Source organism: Pholcus phalangioides, unplaced genomic scaffold (genome assembly GCF_987345545.1).
Source record: "Pholcus phalangioides strain wild (caught in Gottingen) unplaced genomic scaffold, Ppha-v1.0 ptg000004l_1, whole genome shotgun sequence".
Taxonomy (NCBI): domain Eukaryota; kingdom Metazoa; phylum Arthropoda; class Arachnida; order Araneae; family Pholcidae; genus Pholcus; species Pholcus phalangioides.
Window position 1 is genome coordinate 43,256,767 of NW_028301597.1, and position 26,337 is coordinate 43,283,103.

The window sequence follows — 26,337 nt, forward strand, 5'->3', positions numbered from 1 at the left end:
AAAATTTAATATGAACTTTATCATATAAAATTCATTTAAGTATCAGTCATTTAAACTATTCAAAATCAGTTCTAAACCAAGCATTTTCCTGACAAATACTTATGTGTAAAATGCAAGAAAACAGAAATTGTGTTAAATTGAAGTTTACCTTGGAAAGTGCTGCTCGTGTACTAATTCCAAGAAATATGTTACACTCATAGACCACGATAGTTTAATACCAGTAAAAAAAATTGATAAGACACAATCAATAAGCTTGAAAGCAAATAGTCAATAATTCATAACCAGTAAATGCAGAGTTGAACTGTCTAAACTTATCACATTATTGGGATCTCTTCTAGCTCAAATAGCCTTTGTAAAAAAGCAAGAAAACTTATCCACAGCTGGGACTTAAACCTTTGTGAGTGAATGCTATAGTAGCATGCAAAGTCACAAATAGAAATGTGGGTAAGATCAAGGCCCTGTGCCTATTTTACATGCAATGCTCTACCACTAAACTACACAGATTACATTAATAATGCCTTAAAATACAGCCATGCATATTTTTATACATACAATATACACGCATATCACTATTCTATTAAATTCATAAAGCTATCACAAAGATAGAATTACATACACAATAACATGAACATCCGAAGAATAGTGTTCGATATTAAGGAAAAAAATCGCACTGCACAGAGAGAAATTTCATACGTATATAACATTATCATAGTCTCACATGATGATGATTATTTTTCTTTAGAGAGTCACACAAATACATACATAATTTCATTTCTTTTCGCTTTGGCCATTCTAGCCTCTCTGACCAACCCCTACTTCCATGAAAACACTCATGTGATAATTTTTTATTCACATCAGAATCAATGGATAAATTGACAGGATCTTCATTATTTTTATATTGGAGAGTACATTGATTTCAGGTAATGAAATTTTCATGTTATAAGTAAATTTCAGAAATGGATCAATCTTGTAAGTTGAGGTGGCACCGTATATATAGTACATTCTATAGGTATATCAAAATATTCAATCATTTTGAAAAGGGTGGGGGGGGGGGGGAGGATACTCTTTGGATTTCCATTAAACAATAGGGATAACACAGTGATTCAAAAGTCAGAAAATAATTTAACTTCTTCCCGTGTATATAAGGGTGAGATATTTCAGCATGGAGTAGATCAAAGGTGTTCAACCTTTAGAAGAGCATGGGCCACTTCATTGGTTTGAAAATGTGTCGTGGGCCACTTAAGCAATCTGCACCGCAGGTTACTTAAGTGATTTGTGAGTATGTGGCGCATTACTTAAGTAATATGTAAATGTGCCGCAGGCTACATCAGTGTTCTGGAACTGTGCCAAGGTTTACTAAATTGATCTATCAACATGCCATGAGTCACGTGATCTGAGAATGTGTTACATACGACTTGAGTGATGTGCAGTTTTACATCGCTTAAGTGGCCCGCAACATATTCTCAAATCTATTAAGTGACCTGTGGCATCAATTTCTTGAATGATATGCAGTTTCACATCCTTTAAGTTGCCCACAGCACATTAAATCATGTGCAGTTTCATATCACTTAATGTACTGCTGGCCACTTGGAAGTGATATGAAACTGCACTGCGGGTCACTTAAGTTAGCTGTAAATGTGCTGCTTGAGTAATCTGTAACAGCACAGCAGGTTGCTCAAGTGATCCGTGAGTGTGTTGCATGTAACTCAAGTTATCTGTAAATATACCACAAGTCCCTTAAGTGACCTGGGAATATACTTTGGGTCACGTAAGTGATGTGAAACTACACAGCAGGCCACTTGGGTGATTTGCAAATGTGCCACAGGTCACTCAAGTGATCTATAAATATGCAGTGAGTCCCTTAAGTGATCTGGAAATGTGTCACTTAGTTAATTTTTACGAAATCAGCTCAGACCATAGGTTGGACATTGCATGGAGTAGATGAAAGAAATACATTTGAACTCTCTTCCCCATCCAATAATCAAAAAGCTGTACTTCAGTAAATAAGCGTGTAGCAACAACACAATAAGCACATATGATTATCTTGTTGTATGGCAAACAAATAGTTACTATCATGCCCACCAGATTGCACTAAACTCATAACACAAAGTTGAAGTATGGACTATGTGCAAATTTATGAGTAATCTGTGCATCTAGCACCACATACTAGACATAGATGTTAATAAGAGTTTCAATTAAAAAAAAAAGTTATCTTGCAGCTCTGTGTTTATTTTGTTTCCATACTGAGATACATCTTTTAAAAACTTCTGGTTTCTGAATACCCTGTAAAGTTTCACATTAAGTATATTAGCCAGATGACAATTTTAAGGATTATGAATAAAATTGATGCAGTTCTTACTATTTTTTGTCACAATGTAATTTTTATACATTCCATTTGCAAAAAATGTGACTTTTTTCCCTCTGATCAATATTTATACTCATTTTTTAAGGTTTTTTGATATGGTTGCAAACCACTGGTTAATTTTTTCTATAACACAAGTAAATTTCATCTTGAAATGCTGCCGTTTTTAAGAGAATCTCAAGAGGAAGAGTGTTGAGGTGTCTGTATACAGGTCTGCATAGGATAGTACCTTTGAACTGAAATAATTAAAAAATTAAGAGAACTATAGCCCTAATTACAAGGAAAGCCAATTGGCACAATTTGTCTCTTTCCCCGAAAGAAATACCCATAGCATTTGAAGGGTTCAACCTAATAATGGTCTACATCAGTGGCTCTCAGCCTTTTTTGACTCATTGAGCCCTTTTCAGTATATAATTTCTATGGCGGAGCCTCCCGTAGTCCTATTTATTTATTTATAAATATTGACTTTTTTTCACTCAAGTGCTGCAGAGTCCCCTGCAGTTGATGTTATATTTTTGGTGAAAGCAAGGTTTTGACTGAATAATGTTCTATGAATCCTCCGGCCTTTAGCAAGTTCTTGCAGAAATAAACAAATATTGTTGCTATGCCACTTTACATAGCTGCACACAATAAGTTATACAATTAGAACAATGGTCTATGTCGTCATTACGTTCATTGTTTTATTCAGTTAAATTTCCACATAGGCCATGGAAGTTTGCAGAATAATGATCTATGCTACTTCCAATTGTTTTCCTTAATTCAGCAATGATTTTTTATTTTTTCCTCTAAAGTTTAAAAAAAACGCAGACCGTTAATCATTCTGCAGAACCCCATTTTTTATTATTGCCTGAAACATTTGAAGAAAAATTCATCAAGATATTAATAATTGAAATTCTGGATTTCTGCCACTTTGTAAGGAATACAACACCGTAATACAAAAAAGCAGAATACATCCAATCTTTCAATTTTATATATCTTTGTAGATATTTCTTCAAACGGTCAATTTATTTTGGTATAATAAAGGGAGTGACAAATTTTACAAATTGGAATTCCTTGAACAGTGGGGAAGTATAAAAATTGAAGTGTCATACCCTTCCCCCAATCACCTGCTGCATTTGATCACGCATAGCCTGTTGCATTTTTACTATCCAAGTTGCATAGTTGTAGCTCTCCACATATGCAAGTTATTTCATGTCAAAGGAACTTCCCTAAGCACCCGAGTATTTATCATGTAACAAATTTTTGAATATGTGCAGCAATACGCCATAGGAAGTATACTTTTGTTAGAGGGTTGAGCAAAGAAGAAAGAATGGCCAACAGGAACTGCAGTGTTCCTATGGGAAAGATCATCTTAGGATCATCTGCCCACATGGTTTCATGCCGCGAAATCCTGTAAAAAAAAGTGAGAAATTTTACAACATCAAAGAAGGATAATTTCTTTGTTGTGTATCACAAAGAATGAAATAAAATATTAGTGACATGTTAATGAATTTTAAAATATAAAAAATGCACAAATGGTTTAATGCACTGATTTGTGAAACAAATGCGCAGAAATGTCAACTAATAGAGATTCAGAAATATTTCCTCTTTCTCACACACATTGTTAACCTACTTTAGCCTTTAAAAATCAAAAACTGAACCAGATCTTTCATATATCTCCTTTATGAAAGCTTAGCCTTCTCTAAATACTGTTCAATCAATTAATACCCAACCAATCAATAACCAATTAGAGGATTATCCTTCGATGATTTACAGTCAGAACCACCCCCTTAAGCATAATTATTTTGCATTGTTTTGCAACGAACCCTCGGCTGACTGGAAATGTTTTGCAGTAAAAATTCCCATAATAGCATTTTTGAAATTCTTCCAGATTGTTCTGCGATATACATTACAGATTTTGGCGTATTATGTATTGGGGCCAACTACCTTGCTGCTGTGCAGTCATATGGACATCATGCTGGGGGCCTAATGCTTATAAAGAGTAATCTGAGAGACAAGGGTCGGTTCTTAAGATCGTTCCACTGATTATGGTTAAAAAAGAACCCTGTGCTGATCTTCGAGAATTATTCTTGAGACCATGTGACATCAAGGAGGAAAATAAAGTGGAAAATATTTTCCTTTTTGTCTGACCAATCACCAGTACACACTCAAGATATGTATATATTTTCTTTTTGGTGGTGCTGGCATCACTCTCCTCATGTTTTTATCATTATTTGTCATACTGTACTTGAGCAGGTTATCAGAGGTTTATGAACATAATGAGGGGGGGGGGGAGGGGAGGCAGGTGGAAGCACCAGCAGAACACAACTTTAACAATATAAATACATTAAGGGCCACACATACACTCGCAAAACACATTCCGGCATGCACTGATTCATTAGAAATCTTACAGAAATGTGTAAGAGTTTTATGTATGGTTAAGTAGTAGAAATAGTAGCCAGCTACCTCTGACAGAGGTGGACCAGTGCCATCTTAACACGGCCTACCCGGGCACTGCTTGGGAGCCTCAGGATAATGAGATCTGGTTAAGATTTTCGAAATTAAGCATATAAATTGGTAACCAGGCATTTCTATCAAGATAGAGTAGAAAGTAGAGTAGGGCCCTCAGAAAAATCAGTATGCTTAGGAGCACACGATGCTCTTAAGATGGATCTGATCATGACAGAAAATAAATTGATACCCACGTGTCATTAACCCAGCAAGGTTTGTTGAGATTCTGGAACTATCAAATTCCATGACAATGCAGATGTTTTCATGGCATTGACATACTGAAGATAAAAAAAATTATTTTAAGGAGTGGTTGAACACACAGCATGAGCGATTCTGATGGCAAACTGAGCATATATACAACTTCACACTCAAACAGACAGAAATACAAAGGCCACAACAAGCAAATTGACCATCGAGTTGGCTGACATCACAAATACTAATACAAAGGACTCTACATCAAAGAAATTGACTCATTTGTGCACACTGTGCAAAGCCCCCAAACTTTTTTGGTGTTGTGCAGTTTGTGTAGAGCAGAGTGTCCCAAACTGGGCAATATCATCCCCTCAGAGAATGATGTAATGGTCCAGGAGATGGGAAGTAGAAGCTGAACGAATGCCAGGACTTGTGCTGCCAAGATCTCTTCCAGCCCAGCTTAGTGGCAGTCTGGAACAGTGTGTATACCTAACAGTCTGAGTGCATATCTAGTGTTGTATTTAGATTTTTCAATGCTACCATCAATATTTCAAGTTGTGAGTGCTGACTGATATTTGTAAAATTGTAGGCCTGTTGCTCTCTGTGTGCAAGAATTTTTAACAAGAAGATTGGCCTGCATTCGTACGGGGTGGTAGACGCTACATGTTTAGTATAGAATACCACGGTTTAATTTGAGTTGGGGCAGATAAGAGAAAAAAAATTTTGAGGAGGGAGGCGAGATGGAACAAAAGTGTGGGAAACTATGGGGTACAGCAGCAGTTCTCAACCTTTTTTGACTCGCGGGGCCCTTTTCAGTTTATAACTTTTATTGCAGAGCCCTGTTTCACTCGAGGAACCCTTTTTGTATATAATTTTTATTCCGAAACCCTGTAGGCCTCTTTTTATATTTATCTATCGAATTTAGTGATTTATATTATTTTCTTCGAGTCGTGGCAGAGCCCCTGGGAAGTGCACACGGAGCACCGGTTGAGAACTGCTGGTGTAGAGTGTGTACTGAAAAGACTTAAATATGGAAATTACCTCAGTGAGTTCCATTCCTATGGCAAATGCATACAATACATCATTCATGCTTTGCACATTAACTGGATGAAATTCAATGCATTGCGAGCGCAGCAAACTTTGGCATCATCTATCGTAGGACCTGATCCGAAACAGACAGCTACCGGAAGAGCCTTGATCTTCAGAACACAGTTATAGTTACCTGAGAGAAAGAAATATGTTAAACTTAAAATATAATTATTTTTATTTTAATAATAAAATAATTTTGTTTGTTTTCTGCATACAGTACAAATTAAAAAAAAATAAATATATATATATAATTATTTTCAATAGCACACACAGATAGGTCAGGGCTTGACAAATTTCAGGCCATCACGGCGACTAAAAAATTGGTGTTGGCACCAAACATTTTCTGTATGATTGCTGAATTAGAGTTTGAGGACAACACAAAATTTTTAGAATCAAATCAGCATATCTATCAACATGAGAAAGGTTTACTCAGTCCCTGAAAGTTACATAAAAAAAAGATTAGTATAATATATATACAGAAAACTGGCTGTCTGAAGAGATATTGATGTTAGGAGAGGAAAATTCATCTCTGCCCTCACAGGGACTTGATATACACTCGTATGCCGGACCAGTGCTTTACAACTAAGTTATGGAAAAAAGCTGAATATTCCCTTCTTGAAAATATATATATATATGCTGAATAGCTTAGTATTAAAGCACTTGCTTGGCATATGAGAGACTGAAATTTGAGAGTCCCCGTGAGGACAGAGATGAATTTTCCTCTTCTAAAAATCAACATCACAGAGCCAGTTTTCGGTATATATTGTGTTAAAAAATAGAGAGGATGGCTTTCTCTACGTGAAAAAATTTAATTTTGGACTATTTTTCTCAAGAAAAAAATTATTCTTGGCTATTAAGACAGCTTAGTTTATTTTTGATTTGTGAAGCTCTGAAATATCATATTTCAGCACCAAAAATAGGAGTTGCCTCTGTACATGGATAGTATTACAGGTATGTCTTTTCAACTATTTTCTCAAATTTTAGGCCCAAAAGATCAAGGGGTTCCTTATACATGTTAAAACATGGTAAGTCATATAGAGCAAGTAACATACTATAAAAAAAATAAATAAACCTACCACTTTTTCCAGGCTGTTCAATAGGCAAGTAAGTGATCTCAAACTCTTGCTCTGCAGCAATTTTTTTCAACAGATCCATGTAGTCAAGGTTTTCATCACTCAAGTCAATTTCTTGAAGTGCCATCAAACACGGAACTTGAGATGACTTCAATTCATTCAAGAATTCCTCTATGTTTTTCTCGTACATTGATTCTACAGTTTCAGTTTTGCTTGGTGTTTTTCCATTTATATCATCCAGATTTAAATCCGCCATTTTCTATTTATACAATGAAAAGTTGAACAAAAGTTGAGAATAAATTTTTTTTTATAACATGTTAACATGTGCATATTTCTCTCTTAGTTGATGTTGGCAAATGAAGGTTTATTGGATAATTACAAACTAAAATCAATCCTAAATGCCACGTGACCTCAAAAATAAAATAGTTAAATTAGAGTTCTATTGAGATAACTAAACCTTATACAGTCCAATTTATGTATCTAAGTGATTCATACCGATTCTTGTCATAGAACTTTGTTGTAACCCTTTCAAACTTGAGCATTCATTTTTTGGAATTTTCAAAATATTTTTGAATTTTTGATACTCAAATAATGTATTAAGAACATAAATGTCAGCAAATCTTCATTTTTTTTCTTTTTGTGAAGAAATATTTCACTTCGTTCAATTTTTTCCAGCCAAGATGATCCAGGGCACATTCATCTTCACATACAATTTTATTTCTAAATTTTATATAATAAATCACACTTTTCCCGGAGGCACTTTCTCCTGGAAGCCATCTTAAAAACCCCATGAAAGTTCAACTTTAAGTGCTGTCGTCTGATGAAAGCCCCCCAAAGTTCATATTCACTATATTTATAACTCAAAACCTGCACAATCTAAGTCAGGGTTTGACTCCCTAAGTCAAAAGGAAAAATTCTACAGTAAGAAACCCTTTTGTTTGTGACACCAGAGACTGAAATTATAGAAAATACAGAGAAACCCCTCTTAGCAGCAATCCTGCAGATTTGGCCACTCTTCTTTTACGACCAAATAATTTTTATTTCAAAAGTTTCAATAGGAACCCCCCCCCCCTTTATTTATGGTGAGCCCTCTTTTATAGACAATTGTTTTTGTTACGCATGTACAGGTTTTAAGACCAGGATTTTGCTATAAAAGTTTGATAAAAGATCGTTTACAAAACTTACAAACCAATAAGCCTATCAATTTCATTCGCTTGAATCCAACAGATGTGCTTATTGGTTGAATTTTTCAAATTTTATAAAATAACTTTTATAGCAAAATCCCAGCCCTACTCTATATTACAGGAGGGATCAAAATTATTTTGAGATACAAAAATTTGAGTTATTGAAGTTCAATTTATCAAAATGAAGTCAACCTACTTCAACTTACCTGGAACTACCTTTTGAATAGCCACAGAATTTACCAAGTAAAAGAATACCATGGGATGTGTGAATTAAATTATTACGGTTGTTTATTCAACCTTTCTGTATCTGATGTGTTAGTAGCTCATCAGACACAGTAGTTAATCTTTGATTTGTGACACTGTGAATTAAGTTTTTTCACCTTTTCCAGTTTTACATATCACATACCAGAGCTTATTTTTTCATCTTCAAACTGAAGTTCAATCTGTGTTTATGAAGTAACTGATTAACATACTTTTTATTTTTGCAGTAAGGGTACGAAATGAGTTTAGAATTTTAAATACACCCAACACCCCTGTTTGATCTTGGGACACTGTAATGACATATCCTCAAGTATTATATTTTTTATGGCTACTGGTTGAGAATACCAGATTTTAACCTAAAATATATCAAATTCCATTTCTTTCCTATCTTACAGCGACACACTATTCATTAATCACTAGTGTTTTTATGTAGGCCTACTGCGTTTGTTTAGACAATTTTGAGGATTTGAAAAAGGTATAAAAATATTGTGAATTGAGCCAGTCAGCACTCATTAGTTTTCGACAGAATAAATGATGTATGATATTTTTTTGTTGAACAAAGAACAGTCTACGTTCGTTATAATGATTCCTCTAGTTTACGGAAAACTGACATAGTATCAGGGGACTGATGTATTGAGTGTTTGAAGAACAAAAATAGCTATTCAAGAGAATTTATATTTGGATGACATAAAATAATTTTCTTCAAAGTGAGAAGGAAATATTTCCAAGGCTTTTTCCCCGATCTGGTCCCTTTTCTCCCCTACGTGTAGACCAGCATAAGGAAGTTAGAGGATGAGAAAGTATTTCACTATAACAAGTGACAGCCCTGCCATCTTATAATTCACTTGAATCTGTGAAAATTAATTGTTAAATGTATCTGGATGGAGAGGCCATATTGATGAGGAAATGCATATGCTGATAGAGCCTACACAATATCATGCTTAGAGCATTCAACCACTTTTGCTGAGAAAAATGTGTATTTTTGCTAGAGTTTGATATACATAAAATTTATTTTCTGCGTGTATGTTCCTCTATACAAATTTACAATTTTAGACATTGCCACTGAATTTTTTGTATGCGTGAAACAAGACCCAACTTGAATGATAAGGTACTTTTTTGTTTACTTAAACTTTGTCAGAGCTGCACAAATGCCCAAAATGGGCAAAAAATTGTCAGGCAACAATTAATTCTGAGCCTCAACAATGACTTTTGGAATGTTTACGTCGGTTCCCTAAAAATGTTTCGGACATGTTCATTCCTTCACAATGGTTTGTCCCTTCTTCAATGCTTCCAGTATATTGAGACAACTCGGGCAGTGCCGGGTATCAGCTAGTGAGTCTATATTCCAAGTATCGTACAAGATTTATTTAATACTTCCTTCAACAGTTGTTGACATTAATGCATCGAGCCTAATTTTTCAATTGAACTGATATTGCTCATGATTCAATAAAATGTGGAGGAATAATGGTGGATAACAATAAACGGTGAAATGCCTATACAATGATACTCAAAAGGTCTAATCATGTAATTTAGTGACTAACTGCCTATCAATTTATCCAGAGTATACTCAGGTAACACATTCGTGTCCTCCCTTGGTGTGATAATCATTTCATATTTTAATAATTATATTAATTTGATAATTTTAATAATTTTTGTCGGTTGCCTAAAAAAGTCTCTTTTGTAAGTTGAATAAACTATGCCAAATACCTGTTAAAAGAGTTTTATTCTGGTTGAAGCTCAGTCACATTGTTTTCCTCCAAAAATAATTCTCAATTGTTGAATTTTTTTTTCATTTGGTTAAGTATATAAAACTTGGCTTTTAATGTTCTTCACAATTAATTTTTGTAGCACCACAATCTATATATATAAAATTGATTTTTCTGTCTGTGTGTATGTTCTCTATACAAGTCTACAATTTTCGACTGATCATCACAAAATTTCACATATATACCAAACGGGACTCAACTTGAACGACGGGTAATTTAAACTTTCGTCAAAAGGGCAAATGTGCCAAATGGGCAAAAAACTGTTAGACAACAATGGTTTCTGAGCCTCAACAATCACTTTCGGAATGTTTACTTTAGTTACCGTGGTTCCATAGCAATGTGTTTCAGACATTCATATACCTTTAAAATGATTACCATTCACTTTTGTCACTTCTTTAATGCTGCCTGTATTATGTATGAGTTTATTCCTTTTTATAATGGTTTGTCACTTTTTCAATCCTCCCAGTAATTGAAAAAAACCTGGGCAGCGCCGGGAATTGCAGCTAGTAATTTTATATGTGTGAGTGATGTTGTACCACAGTTCCGTATTTCTCCTGGAACCATTTCACTGGACAGTATTCTCATTTACAATTCTAATGTAATATGTATTGCTACGTGAAACTTATACACCATGGTCTGTGAATGAGCTCCCACCAGGATACTTCTTTCTATACCCAGCTGCAAAAAGATTCTAATCAGAAACAATGAAAAGCTTATTATCAATTTTGAATGGAATTGAAATTTTCACATTGAAATATCATAACTCCAGTTTTTGCTTTCCAACAGCAAAGTGATTAGTGCAGTAACCATGAGTTCATCACGTTTGGATTAGAACACCAACTAGAGACGTTGTGACTAACCGCAGCACCATAACTAGGATTTTTTTGAGGGAGAAGCAAACAAGATTTTGTCACCCACCTATTGTCAAATTCAATGATTTTATAACTATATTTTTACCTCCTACTAGTCCCGGCCCTGGCCAACCTAGTACTAACTTCTACCAATATATATCAACATCAAATATTGTATAAGCACACTCTTTTAAAGAGAAAGAAAGAGTATTATGGTGAGGTGAACTAGGAAAGAAAAGTCATCCTGCCTCTGCCTGGAATCGAACCCAGGTCCTCTTACAAACTGAACATGCACTACCAATGGTACATACATGGTCTATATAATCCAGTGGCGTATATGGCAGCTACCATATACATCACTGAAGATATAACCCAGCCTTCCTTATATATTTTCTCTTTAACATTTTGTACACTCATGCGCAATTCATTCTTTTCAACATAGCTACGAGTCAAGTCATTACGTTCTTTAATGTTTACATGTTCTCATAATTCAAAAAATGCAAACCTTTTCTTTTTTAAATATTATTAATTTCAATATCTTTAATATTTTGATGCGATTTCTTGAAACCATGCATTGTCAATGTAACTTGTCAATGAACTTTGTCAGCGTGCTGCAGGCTAAATAATCAGATACTTAATCAAATGGGTTGAATAAAGTGAAGAACAGGAGTTTCTACAAAAATACATTTGATTAGCATGTAAGTTGGTGTATTCTTGTCATTTATCATGGTATATTAATCGTCACACTTGCAAACTTTTTTTTAGGTCTAAAAAAAATCCCAAGAATCATAAAACTTCACAAATTCTATAAATAATTCTATGAGTAACACACACTTCTAGTTTTCTTTTCACTGATGTAGATCTGTTATTTCTCTGTATGATATACCAATATAGTTAGAGATGATTTTCTACACACTGATAGTATATTAAAAAATTGAAAGCATTTTTACTGCGTGCAGTCATTCTCATGCAGGGTATAGAGAACATTGTTCCCATGTGTCATTTTTACTTCATGTTCGGTGAGTTGATTGTGATCCCATCAGTTATGTCAAATTAGAAATGCAAATCAGAAGTTTCTGGATATTTGGTGCCCAGTGACAAAAGCACACACGCCAATCCATAGTTGAAAATATCCACTTCCATGAGTATAAATATAAAAACTTGTTATTTGTTCTCTGGCACTACAAAAGAATCCACCAGGTAACACTGAGTCTTAGATAAATGACTCTTGTAAAACACTCAGAAAAATAAAGTGATTTTGTATAGAAAGTAGTATTAATCCAACTTCATCAACACCTTGAAATATTTACTTCACGTCCATTATATTTGTCTTTATAAATCTATCCTCCTCATATTCAAAAGTCAATTTTCATTACCTTTAAATACATCTCATTCTTCAAATAGACTAGATAATTTATATTCACTACCATTAGTGCTGTTTACTGTTCATAAACAGTTTTGGAAAAAAAAAACTTACTCATCTCATCCCAAAATTCTACAATACAATCCACCAGAAATTACTCATGATACTAATTCATCCTCCTTTAAAAACATATAAAACAATAATTAACCTCATTTGATGGTATAGAAAATTTGTTTTAATCGTGTAATTTTTTGTATGTAATAGTTGAATTTATTTAGATGCATCACCTTGTTTTTTTTCCTAACATGCCAAATGTTTGAAAATTTTATTTGATGTAATATGTGAATTTGTTACCGAATCGCACTCCTCTGTTGCCATAAGTTTCCTATGTATTCAGTATTATATTTTTTTTTTGTCCATACTAACTTAATTACCATTTACCAGAATGGGTCATCTTTCTTGACCCATTGGTAAGTTTTTTTTCTCTCTATTTTCTCACATTGCTGTATTTGTATGATTTTGATAATAAACTTGAATTTTCTGAAGAGATAAACATTTCATTTTATTATTATTTTTTTTTTGCAATGAATAACGAGACAATCTATATATATGAATGAATGACCAAACACAAAATAAAATTTAAAAAAAAAAACAATTCTTATTTATTCGATTTCTAATATAATTTGTATTTTATCCTTTCGATCATGCTCTTAGTATCATTTGTAACAAATCAATTTGAGATTGAACAGGTGTAAAACATAAAAAGGAAACATTTAAATAATAAATTTACATAGAAGGCACATTTATTGCAAATCTGTGGTTTTCAAACTTAAAACCACATAACTTAAAGCTCGAGTTTATAATACTAAAAATTGAAAGAATTTCAATGCTTCTAACAACAGAAAATGTAAATACGAAATAAATAATATGTGGTATTTATTTATTGTAATGTCTGTATCTAAGTAAGTTTATAAAAAACACTGGTTTTGATAACGTAAAGCAGTGCTTCCTAAACTGGGTAATGGGACGGACTTAGTGAGGGCGGTAAGAAGCTACAGACACAATTTATGATCCCATGAGTTAACATAGGTATGAGCCGAAAGTTATTTCTCTCCAAGAAGTGGGGTTCACAATAGAGCAAATATGCTCGAAAGACCCTGCTTTAAAACTGTGAGATCATAATATGATCAATGACGATATTGAACACTCATAATTAATGTGAATTTGTATTTCCATTGTTTTGATAATAGGGTTGATTTTTCATAATTTACATTTGAAAAGTTCATGGTGATGTTCATTGAAAAAATTGAAAAATATTGATTGGTTCACTTATAAAATTGAATACCATAGATTCAAAATTGATTATTTGAATTAATATACATTAGTAATGTACACCAAGGATCGTTAGAAAACACTGTTGTTGAAGAAAGAATGGAGGGAATCAATAGAAAGCAGAATCTAAGAAACTGAGCATCCATCTTCTTCACTGTTTAAAAATGATCTCAAACCTACTAATCATGTTGACAGCATTTGTAAGTAAATCTGCCAAGTATCTAGACCTATATCCACTACCATAAAAGGCTACTTTTGAAGCAGCTAATGATCATATCATAATGACAGACAAGCGAAAAGATATAGCTTTGCCTTTAAACAACCTTATTTCATGTAACCCCACTTTCAACGGGAATATATAAATTTTACATTTATTGCTAACAACATTTACAATAAAATCTTTGCTGATTGCAAACATAAAATACACAGAACTAAAGCCCTAAACATTATCATTTTGCACAAACACGCACCTGTATTTTGGTGAATAGGACAATTACAAATAGGGAAATCAATAAAACAACCTTAACTTTGCTGCCCTCAGGGTAAAAAAAAATAAAGAGAAAAATTACATAATGCAAAACTTAGCAACATATAATAATAAGGGACTAACAAAAGACTAGCTTTTTCTATGCTAACACATTCAGAGCACCGAAAACTTTTATAAAGAGCCGTTGAAAAAAAAAAAAGAGAAAGGTACTATGTGTTATATTTACAAACTACATTGGTCACAGTCCAGATTAATATGGTCACTGCTGATTGTTATGCACATAGCTTAAGGTAATTGTCATTCTTAGAGAGGTAGTGCTGAAATGACTTCTCTGACATCAGTGAGCTTAACATTGCAAATATTGTTTCCCCCCATTCAGCTTGACAAAACATCATATATATATACTACACCCATCATATAAGGGTGAATAAAATGAAAAAGGAATAGTTGATACACTTTGGTTTACTTTTGTATGAGTTCGGTGAAACTTTATGTAGAGCAGCTAAGAGGTAAAGTGGGATATAAGGTAGGTAACCCTCGGCTGCAGAAAGAACATGGACTTGCCCCAGATAGTCAAGCAGAATCACATGATATAAGCAGGCAGTTGGCCGAGAGTATTGTCTAACAGGCAATCATTCTGCCAAATATTGTTTAACAGTTTTTTCATTCGTGTTTGCGGAATGTTTGCAAGTAAGAAGAGCAACATGGTCACAATATGCTTTAGTTTTTTAGTGGCAGAAGGAGTTTGAGTTTGTGAAATGCATCGGTGAACAAAAGCAGTGTATGGTGAACATGCACTGTTATTGGCTCGTATGCAGGACTGGCACAAGCGTTTCCTTGTAGTAGAGTTTCTTCGCAATGATGACATGAATGAAACCGAAATGCACTTCCACCTCCTTGCTGATGTCAATTATTGTGTGTTGTCTGTTTTTATAGATTATCTGATCAACTTATTTCTCTAAAGTTACCATGATGACGAGATGACTTTGACCAGGTCTTGTATCATCATCCAGATTCCCGCCCCTCACGAAAGCGCTTGTGGCAGTCCTACATATGAGTCAATGACAGTTTATGTTCACTGTACACTGCCTTCATTCTCTGATGCATTTCCCAAACTCAAACTCATTTCACCACTAAAAATGAATAACACCATGTGTTGCTCTTCTTTAATTTCAAACATTCCACAGACGCAGATGAATAGACAACCGATTCCCTGTTGGACAGTACTATCAGCCAACTGTCAGCATATATCATGTGATTCTGCATGCTTACCTAGGGCAAGTCCATTCTGCAGAAGGGGTTGCCTTCCTTACCCCCTCCCACTATTCCCTATACATAGTTTCACCAAACTCAAACGAAGAGAAAACCTTATTATAACAACAGTTCTGTTTTCTAGAATCCACCCTTATACATCCCTCACCTTCTTTATTGTAACTGTTTTTTTAAACCCCTTGATTGAAATTGGAGCTTCAGGAGTGATGATTTCGTACATTAAAGGCAGTTCTGAAGAAAATGAGGGTGATTTTTCAGTTAAAACAAACCATATCAAGCAAGACTCTAATTAATGTAGTTCGTGAATAGTAGAATTATTTTCATATTTTTTATCAGCCTATGGGTAGAACCAAAGTGATTGAGAACTTTAGTTTGAAATAATAATTGAAAGATCAAAATAAAACAATAAGATAGTCTATGAACTGTGGAACAAATTCACAGCCTCCTGGAACTCAACTGAGGGTGAAAAATATAAAAAAAAAGTTTTCCCGCACTGCAGCTTTCCACACTTTCCCCAGACCCTAATTTTTTCAGTCATTATCAATTAACTCCTTTTCTTCTCCTGAAATGTCATTTTCCGCCATCAACACACGTAACTTCTCTTCTGAAATTTCTGAATTTTCCTTTGTTCCCTCAGTTTCATGTTCCAAATTTTTATCACTTGAATCGAAAGCGAGCACGTCTGCTGAATTTTCTGTGACCTAGAGTGTGATATAACATTTATTTTAATGAATACTGTGATAACTTGTAACAACCAAGCAAGCAAAATAAGCTGATTAAGCAATTAACGCTATGGTTGTTTCCAATGAATGTAAATCAAGCTATGCTTTTTGCTTTTTTTTTTTTTTGTAATTTATATTGAGCTGTCGAGAGGTTATTTCATAATTTTTCAAAGCCTTGTTTTTCTTCTCACTCTATTATCAAATTTAAGTGAGCTGGAGCTTATGATGAACACTTTCTAAAATTCATAATCTCCTATAAATTTATTTGATTCAAGCATATTCAACTCGTGATCTATGGGCAGACTTGCCAACATTGGCATGAAGTATCTCGGTAGTAATGAATTCTGAGCTTTGCCATGGGATAAGGGGGAGATTCCATAAGACAACATAATCATAGTCCAATAAAAAAATAAAACATAGGACTAAGGTCACATGAGCCTCTCCCATTCCCCTAAAACACTTTCAGAGGTCCCCAAGTTCCTTAGTAATTCATAATTATTCAATGGGTTTATACAGAAGTCTGACAACCCTAGATTCCCCGTTTTCTTCATCTTGGAGCACTTACAATACCTAGGACGAAACATTCTTTCCGAAACAAGTTTTACGGGCTGGACCAAGTGTTATTTTACATATTTTAGCAAAAGTAGTTCAAAATAAAAGGAAAAAGGGAGTTAAATTCATCTAGTTTGTTTTTCCCCATTTATATGTTTCTACAGAGCAAAAAAACTAAAAATTTTTTATAACGATAACAGACTTTTACTATATTTTTCTTGTGATGATTATCATTGCTAATGTTAAAAATTCAATCAAGCCGATAAAAAAAAGAGATTCACCATTGATCAATAATAAAATTGATTCAACATAGAAAAGGTTGAAATGCATTGAATGATACATGGCTTAATCCTGATCAAACCAAAAAATGAAGACTTCACATTCTTTCATCAGTTATTTTCTGAGTACACTCATCTACTAGTGTTTCCTGAAAAGGAAAGGTTGTAATCCTTTGGTACATACTTCCCCCCCCCCCCCCGGCATATGTGCTGATTATACTATATTATGCATTGGTACTTCGAGATTGACCATTTGTGAGTAATCCAGTTCAAAATAGTCAGCTAAAAACAACCCCTTTCCTGCATACCACACAAATGTTCAACTCATGAGCATACAGTAGAGCCTCAAAAATCTGAGCCCAGAGAATTTCTGTATAATCGGAGCCATGGAAAATTTTCAAATTTCCTTCTCTCTTGAGAGACCCTCTTTTCTTTATTTCCCATCCTCCAAGAACCCAACTTTTTTTTTTTTTTTTCAGGAGTATTTATTTATTGCACATTATTTTCAGTTGAAAAGGGATAAGACAGCCCCCAGTCCTATAATGGGTATATTGGTGTAATAAAATATTAAACTCCCTTGAATGGACATAGATCCTTTTAACTTTGGGGAGGGTCACAGAGAAAGAGGGACAAGCTTGACAGTTTTCTTCATAACTGTGGGCAATGACATTGTCCCCTACTTACTTATGTAAAACCATTGAAAAAGAAGTTGAAAGGTATCAGTGTCTCAGCGTCAGTCACCATTGATCCCATCCCCAACTCTTCTCAATCATCTCTCATCTTCGCACCCTTTTCACATTCTTCATTTTTGAAAAGGCATTGCATGACATCTATATCTTATTCAAGTATGAAAACACAGTAAATATGCTAGAACTGCTTTGTCTTTTAAATAAAACCCCCTTAGCAGAATGTTTAGCACTGTTCTGCGACGAGCCCTCAGGATTTTTACAGTGTTTTTTTTGCACTCTTTCTTAAAATTCTTGCACATTCTGTTTTGGGGAATAAAACTAACACATAAAGCATTTTTTATTGCTTTTTGGATAATTCGAGATGGCCTCTGTCCCATTCACCATGGATTATTGAGGCTCTACTGTACAAGGAAAAGGGTTTGATAAACATATGGTATTTGGAGATGGGACGAATATTCAGCTGCTATTCATCTCTTTTGCCGAATATTTAGTTTGGCTAAATAATGCTTAGGTATTCTGCCGAATATCTGCAAATCTAAGCATAACAAACTAATTTGAAAAATTGCATTAATCAGAATTTTTTACCTAAATTAAAAATTTACTGATTATATTTTGTTGTGTGGTGTTCTTTTTTGTGAAAGGGGTGATGTCAGGGCAAATTTTTGGGATAAGGAAAACATGAAACTGAAAATAGAATCTTACTGCAATAATGTGGAAGTGAGCATGAATTGTATACACAAGTTCACTAACTGAAAAGGACAAGATAACTATTGAGCTACTGAAAGAGACAAAGAACATCTAAAGAGGAGAAATAAGAAAATAAGTCATGAATTTTATGATGCATTACTAGTTCACAGTAAATAACAGTTGACCATTTGCTTGATTTGATGTCAAATTGTGACAAGTGTTGAAAAATAGATTGATTCTGTATGTAACATTTTAAAATACAATATTTCATTATTTTTGATTGTCGGAATCAGGGAAATAAAAATATTTCAATTACCAGAAATGATAAATTGTACAATTAAAATTCATTGTAAATCATTTGAAAATTACCAATAATTATATTTTTAATTAAAGACACCAATTTTATTAGTAATTGTGATGAATTTTAAGAAAATTGATATTCTTTAAATTGAATATAATTGATATTAGCCAAATATTTGCTAATTCCGACAAATCACTATTCATCTCATCCCTGTATGATAACTGTGAAGCGCTTTGAAAGAGCTGAACACATCTGACAATACTGATAAAATTATTGACTGTTAGTCAATAATTTTGTAATCTGAAATAAAACATTGTATACATAATACAATTATTAGCTCAGTATAAATAATACAGTTAAATCCTGTTATAACAAATCCCCATGAGAAATCCCTTCATTATAAAGGAATTTATTTGTAAAGGAATTCCAGATTTTTACATTGTGAACTTATCTGGGGGATAAGAAAAGTTTTCGTTAAAAATTAGATTTTTCGCTATAACGGTATTCGTTAAAACGGGAATCAACTATAGTAGCGAAACTTGCATAGCCTATAAGTTAAAGATCCACAAGACTTACATTATTTACAACATCTTGATCCGTTTTCATTCCTCTGTCCATTGCTTGAATCTTTTCTAGCATTATTTTTGCTGCTTCTCTTTTAGCTAGTCTTTTGCTTTTCCCTGTACCTGATAAGAAATGAATATGATAAAATTTAAACTGACATGCTAGGCTCATATAGTTGTAGATCTAATTTTATCTTTCTTCAATGAACTCAAAGCAAAGTTTTCCTCAGAAATTTTTGTTTCTTGCAATCTTGTGGTTATAAACAATATTGGGGAAGGAGCTTTTATACAGAGTATGGGGAAGATGTGATGTTATTCACTAAATTAGTTATGAAATTCTAGAAGAGTGGACAGCCATAATTCCTGGGCATCTGCAGATATTAATGCAGATTTAAGACTCGAAAGCTAGGGTTTGAAAAAAGTAACAGGGACAATGGTTGTCAGCTGGACTGGATTCTTTGTTGTTTTCTAACTTTTATCTGCTCTTATAAACAGGGTTTATGAAGGATATGTCTTCAACAGGACATTGGGGGGAACGATTAAACCTATGTTAACCCATAAATGTATAGCTTTGTTTATGTGCAAAGGGTTCTTCAAACGTTCATTACTACAACCAGTTTGAAGATAAAAATTCAGAACCGCTTTGCACATAAGGTAAGATCATATTCTTTCCATTTTATACTTTGAATTTATTGGTAGGTCTCCCAATTAACAACAATAATTCTTTGCTGTTTAGAGCTCACCATTATTACATACACCATTATTACCACCATATTACATTGCTCACCGAAATAGGTTTAGGGCGAGACAACTCGACCTGGCAGTTATACATATATGTATATAAATTTGAGCGTATATATGTGTATTTCTCTTTCCTCTATTCAAGTTCTTCATGCATTTTATGTCCACAACACACGGCGTACTCATATTGTCGTATTCATGTTGCTCGCTCACCGAATAAGATGCTAAGCGAGATGCCACGGGCAATCCCTAATTGTATATATTCGCCCACACAATACTTCTATTTTGGATATTTTCATTAAAACTACCGGAGCGAGTGAACTCAACCCAATAAAACTGATGCTGGCTTCTAGTCCGCAAGTTATCAAATCCATTTGCTCACCAATAAGGTGTTAAGCAAGATGGCTCGCTCCGATCGATATATATAGATTTTTTTCTTATTTCACAATAAGATTCTCATTTCTTTTTCTTTTTGTATCCTGTGTATATAATATGGCAAGTGTAAGATAACAGACGAGATGGAATGGGGGGGGGGGGGCTCAATTATTTTTAAAACATATCTCCATCCTAATATGTGTACATTCATCTTAACTAAACCCCAAAACTTCTCCAACTCCTAATCCCACCTCGTCTGTAATCACCACAAAATTTGTTAATCGCAACAGAACCCAATTGTCTGGGGAAAATATGTTGTAAAAGTTTTTATGTTTTTTTTTATTTTTTTTGACACAAAATAAAGTGTTCCAGACTCTGCCACGAAGCTGGGCTGGAAGAGATCTTGGCAAGTGGATAAGTCCAGTGGCAAAGTTCTGGCGTTCATTCATTCATTGTTGTTTAGAGCATGTGTTGCTGTGATTTTACAAATTTGCTTGCATTTTTTTTCATGTTGAAGTTTGCAACCTGAATTTTTTTACTATAGTTTGAATCAAAAAGAAGGTTGTTTAATTTATTTATTTGGGCAGTAATGTTACTTCAATACATTTATTTTATGTGTGATTTTCGAGGCTTGGCATGTCTTTAAAAAGGCCCTGTATAAATTAAATTTTATTATTCTTTATTTTAATTTTTTTTTTTTTTTTTGTAGACCTATTCTAGTCCCTTGGGGGTCACAGAATGAATTTTAATAATTCATGTAGTTTTTGCATTTCTGTTTTTGTCTTTTTTGTACAAGTTTAAATCAGTTGTCATGCGTTTTGTCTGAGTACAAAGAAATATGCTGTTAACCAATTTCTGTTAATTATTGTGTTAATAGTAATGATTTTTGAAAGGTGGTAACTCAGAATTTCCAGGAAGTTAATGTTTGTGCTCTCTTCCCCCCCCCCCAAGATCTTTGTTCCCGCTCCAAAGGTCAACTCTGCATATGCCCTGAAAAACTGTGAAATTATTTTATATACTGCATATTTTAAAAACTAAGAAGAACCCTCAAAATTAGAAAAAAAAACACCCATAATGATGAGGAAGACTTTATTTACCAAATTCGCAGATGCTCCCAACTGAGCACTCCATGGTGAATTTTTTGTCATGAGGAAGCCCAGTCTCAACTTTTGTCTCATAATATGGGGGCTGCCAATGCCTCTTCATACACAGCTCTTGCAGTTCCCCAACTGGATTCTTCTGACCTTCTTCTTCCACAACTGCAGTTGCTGCTGGATCACTGTGGAAAAGTGTCATATACATTGTGGCATAGTGATTTAGGTCAAGCTTATCATAATGAAAACTTTCAAAATATTGTGTATGTTAATTTGCTTCTGCTTTGGGGATGCAAATTATTATTAGCCAATCAAAGTATTGGTGTTGGCACAGATAGGCCTATCATTCAATACCTTAATTAATACAAATAAATGAGAGGCTTACGAAATGATTTCTAGTAGATTTTCAGCAGTTATTTTCACTCCATCTGATTCGAAGCCTTCAGAGTAACCGCCCTCAACTGTAAGAAGTTTCTGAAGAATGGTCAAAGCCGCAGCATGTTTTGCCTTTTTCTTACTTGCACCTGTTGAAGTCGTGACAACATCCCCTACTTGTACTCTGTACATGAAAGTAGGAGCATGGTATGCTCCCTCGACAGACATGAGCTTGTAATCAGCTGTTACACAGTGTTGCATGCATAGCTCTTGCAAGAGGCTGATTGGAGTTCTTTGCGGTGCAGTCATGATGATTCTGCTTATGAAAAAAAAAATGGAGAGATATATGTTAAAGCAATAAAAGACAAGCATGATGATGGACAATACAACACTTCAATGGAACTGACCACATATTTCAATGACTGCCAATTTCTGATGAAAAAACTAGCAACACTTACTTATAGGCCTAATTATAACGATAAATAGTCTCCAGGGGAATTTCAAATGTCTCAACATATCATACACTTAATCATGTATGGACAACTTGGTCATCCCATAAAAAATTTGATGATTCAAAAATATCAGGTGCTGGTGTGGGGGATTTATTATATATTAAAACTGTGTGTAGATGGGTTTGGAATATTTCCCTCATCAAAAACGAATTTGCTGCCATCTATTGGTAAAAATATATAATCAAGTATTTAACGTCAAGAAAAGCATCTGCATTAAATTTAAAAAAATAAAATTTAAAATAATTTTTATGTTTAATGAACCCAGAGAATTTCTTATAAACGACAAGAAGTTTCCCCTGTTGATAGATTTTTCCCGTGAATGTTGAAATTTCTCTTCTAGATAACCATGTCCTCTCCCATAATCTTACATAATTCACAATTTAACTTCGATTAATAGCATATAACATGTCTCTGATCAGAATTTTTGTATGTTCTACCGGATCATCTTTATGCATTGTTGCGGAAGCTATGAGATGTTGAAAAAAAAACACATTTCTGAATGCCAGGTATATTAAAAATTATTACTATAATTTTCTCACACGAGGTGTATCTCTCTCCTTCCATTGATTTGAGTACAATATAATGAGCATGAGCCATTTGCACTTGCCTATGCAAAAATTATAGAATGAGCATCTACTTAATCACTTACCGTCAGGGTTCAAGTTATTGTCACATTTTTTTACAAAGTGTGAAAGAAAATCTTAGAATGCAAAAAGTAGTAGCCACTTTCGCAAAAATGTGTACAGGAGGTATGTAACGAGAAGATGTCCACCCATAAATCATTAGCATTGTAGCATTTTACTTAAGCTTTTTCCCCCATTTTCGCTTTTTTTTGTTAAAGGAAATTTTTCATCTAGCGTACACGCTGCTTACCACGTGGACACTTTTTTGAGCAATTAGTAACTACTTAATCACTCAGTGTGTATAAACAGGCCTTAAGCGACAGTAACGGAAAATACAGAAATGAGAGGTTAATCGCACATCTTGCATTTTTACAGCATTTCGATTTGCATATTTCCATTGATTCGCTCCCATGCAGCGCCCTCTATCTACATAGATTAGAACTTATTTTTCCTCTTTTATACCAAAAAAATAAAATAAAATAAATCCCCGTTCCCGAGAATAATTTTTACGCAAACCACATTCAAATGTACCAATTCCCTGAATTTTTTTTACGAATATAATTGAAACTATTTACGAATTTATGGGGCACCCTGTACATCTATCAACATCTACAATCATTCCCAATATCGATATTTAATTCAAATATTAATCGTGTAAGTAAACAATCGTTAAGATCTTTTAAAGTGCGCTGAATGGAAGGAGAGAGAGAAAAAAAAATGGCCACAAAACAAAAAAAAATTCACGTATTTCAAAGCATATTGCTCACCACTGTACGATTAATGGACAAATGATTGCGTAAGAAAACAATCGAATCGAAAGCCATTGTTGTTCCTTCAAACAATGCGAATTTAAAGAGAGGTTTTTTTTCAACACGAGGTTGAAAAAAAGTAAGATTTTTTAGAAAAACAATCGGCATGATGTTAACTTACATACGCTTTTTTTCCTTTGTTGTGAAGTAATGGTTGGAATGGTTGTATCGTCTCAAACAATCGTTAAAACACTGACATGATCAACAATGGGATCTCTTTGTTGCAGTTTTTTTCTGCTCCTATGTGGATCTCTTTTATTTGCGCGTTTGTTTGTTGATAGCGGTATGACTCTAAGTTTCAGTTTCAAGTAAACAACAATAGGAGAAACGAGGAGGGTGTACCAATCTACTTGTTGTTACCTACGTTACATCGGTCAAACGAACGAATCAACGCCAGTGTTAGAAAAAGAATCCTGAAAATTGTAGATCAGAAACTTATTTTGATTGACTGTTGCTGCAGAGCTGGATTTTTCTTAAGAGAGAAGATGTTATTTTATTTCAGCTGAGACCATACGGCCTGTATTTTACTAGATATTTCTGTATCATGAGATACAGTCGAACCCCATTTTAACAAATACCGTTCTAGCGAAAATCTCGTTTTAACGAATACTTTTCTAATTCCTCAGATAAGTTTTCATGGGAACAATGCAAAAACTTGGAATTCCTTTGTAACGAAAATTTCGTTGTAACGGAGTGATTTCTCCATTATCTTGGATGTCGTTATAACAGGATTCGACTGTATATTTTTATTCGCTGTGATAGGACGCATAGGTGGCGTCACGTCCGGCAGTGCTGATTCCAAACAAACGCGAGCTGGGCGCACTGAGCTATAATAGCTTAATTAAAGTTTACTTTTAGCTCAGTGGCTGGGCGAGATTATAAACGCAAACGCCATAGGACGCAGATGAGCCTCTATTTGAATTATTTTTCTGAAAAAAAATATGATCAAATAAGACTTATAAGCTCTTGAAATGAAAACCTCAAACTCTTTCGAACATGCAATGTTAAAATGCAATATATTTATTTCTCGCATGCTATCCGTTCACGTGCGTTTGGCCTGATTGCTCTGAACATACATTAGAACCTCTCGATAACGGACACCCATGGAACCAAAAAAAAAAAAAAAAATCTTGTCCGTAAACCTCATTTATACGACGTTCGACTTCTTTGCTATTGGTTCCTATGCGTTTAATTACTGCAAAAGAGATACACCGGTGGTCATGCATAATCACCAATCCTCTAGAATCTAGAGTCTAGATTAAAGAACGTTTGATTAAGTTTCACTACATTTTTATCACTTTTACCGGCGGTTATGTGTAATTCCCAAATAAACTTAGAAAGTCTGATAACTATGAAAAATTTACAAACTTTGTATGCTATTATAAATTTTCATTTTCTTAATTAAACCAATTAATTATTTCAACACGTACACGATGTGTGCACCAAACATACTTTGTAATAAAAATTAAGTTAAAATAAGTGTGAAGAAGATGAAAACATTCATAACAACATTATCAGTCTCATAATGCTACATTCACTTATAATCTCACAGGGTATCAACACATTACCATTCGAATTCACCATCCTGAAGCATTCAGTTAATTACGTCATTAATTGGTGATTTATCATTAGAGCCCGGATTATATGCACTAAAAAAGTGGCAAAATATGTTCTAAAACTATGCAAATATGCACTTAAAAATGCAAAATATGCACTTAAAAATGCAAAATATGCACTTAAAAATGCAAAATATGCACTTAAAAATCCTAAAATATGCATTAAACACCCTAGAATATGCACTATACTGAAAATTCTTTGATTTTATGCATTTATATGCATTAATGCCCAAAAAGGCCAAAATATGCAAATGTATATGCACATATGCATTTGTATATAATCCGGGCTGATTTCTGTCAGTAGTTCTGTAATTTTTGTTTTCAGTAATTCGGTGACTATTTCTTCCATTATATATATAACTGTAAATTTTCATTTCTTCTAAAATTATTTTTTTCAATTATTCTAAAATTATTTCTTCAATTCGATTCGCCCATTGATTCCATGATTGAATCAATGCAGGAATCAAAAGCATGGCTACTAGGAACCAAACGCACGTTAACGGATAGCATGCGAGAAATATAAAGCTTTCATAGCTAATTAGACACGAACTATTATTATATTTTGAACATTTCAGGTTCACAAGAGTTTGAAGTTTTCATTTCAAGAGCTCCAAAGTCTTATTTGATCATATTTTTTTTTTGAAAAACAATTTAAATAGAGGCTCATCTGCGTCCTAT

The 26,337-nt window shown here is 33.9% G+C and overlaps 1 protein-coding gene across 3 annotated transcripts; it reads right to left on the reverse strand.

Annotated features, from left to right (window-relative positions):
* On the reverse strand, positions 1-24,353 carry LOC149087636 (protein Loquacious-like). Of its 3 annotated transcripts, none has more exons than XM_089231551.1 (7): positions 24,165-24,353; positions 22,110-22,415; positions 21,728-21,909; positions 19,528-19,637; positions 7,210-7,465; positions 6,086-6,266; positions 1-3,752 (listed from the first exon to the last, which is right to left on the reverse strand). In XM_089231551.1, the coding sequence occupies exons 2-6, from the start codon at positions 22,406-22,408 to the stop codon at positions 6,130-6,132; spliced, it is 984 nt and encodes a 327-aa protein (XP_089087677.1). In that variant the 5' UTR covers positions 22,409-22,415; positions 24,165-24,353; the 3' UTR covers positions 1-3,752; positions 6,086-6,129. The 3 variants fall into 3 exon arrangements, with proteins under 3 accessions (XP_089087677.1, XP_089087678.1, XP_089087679.1); XM_089231552.1 differs by having other exon boundaries at positions 3,640-3,752; positions 22,110-22,418; positions 24,165-24,258; XM_089231553.1 differs by having other exon boundaries at positions 3,640-3,752; positions 24,169-24,250.
* Positions 24,354-26,337: the final 1,984 nt, after the last annotated feature.

Excerpts from the sequence above, each read along its gene's own strand:
- LOC149087636 (XM_089231551.1), bottom strand. The coding sequence starts at position 22,408 with ATGACTGCACCGCAAAGAACTCCAATCAGCCTCTTGCAAGAGCTATGC. Across the intron at positions 21,910-22,109 it reads AATCTACTAGAAATCATTTC|TGATCCAGCAGCAACTGCAG; the intron begins GTAAGCCTCTCA and ends ACTTTTCCACAG. Across the intron at positions 19,638-21,727 it reads TGGGAGCATCTGCGAATTTG|GTACAGGGAAAAGCAAAAGA; the intron begins GTAAATAAAGTC and ends ATTTCTTATCAG.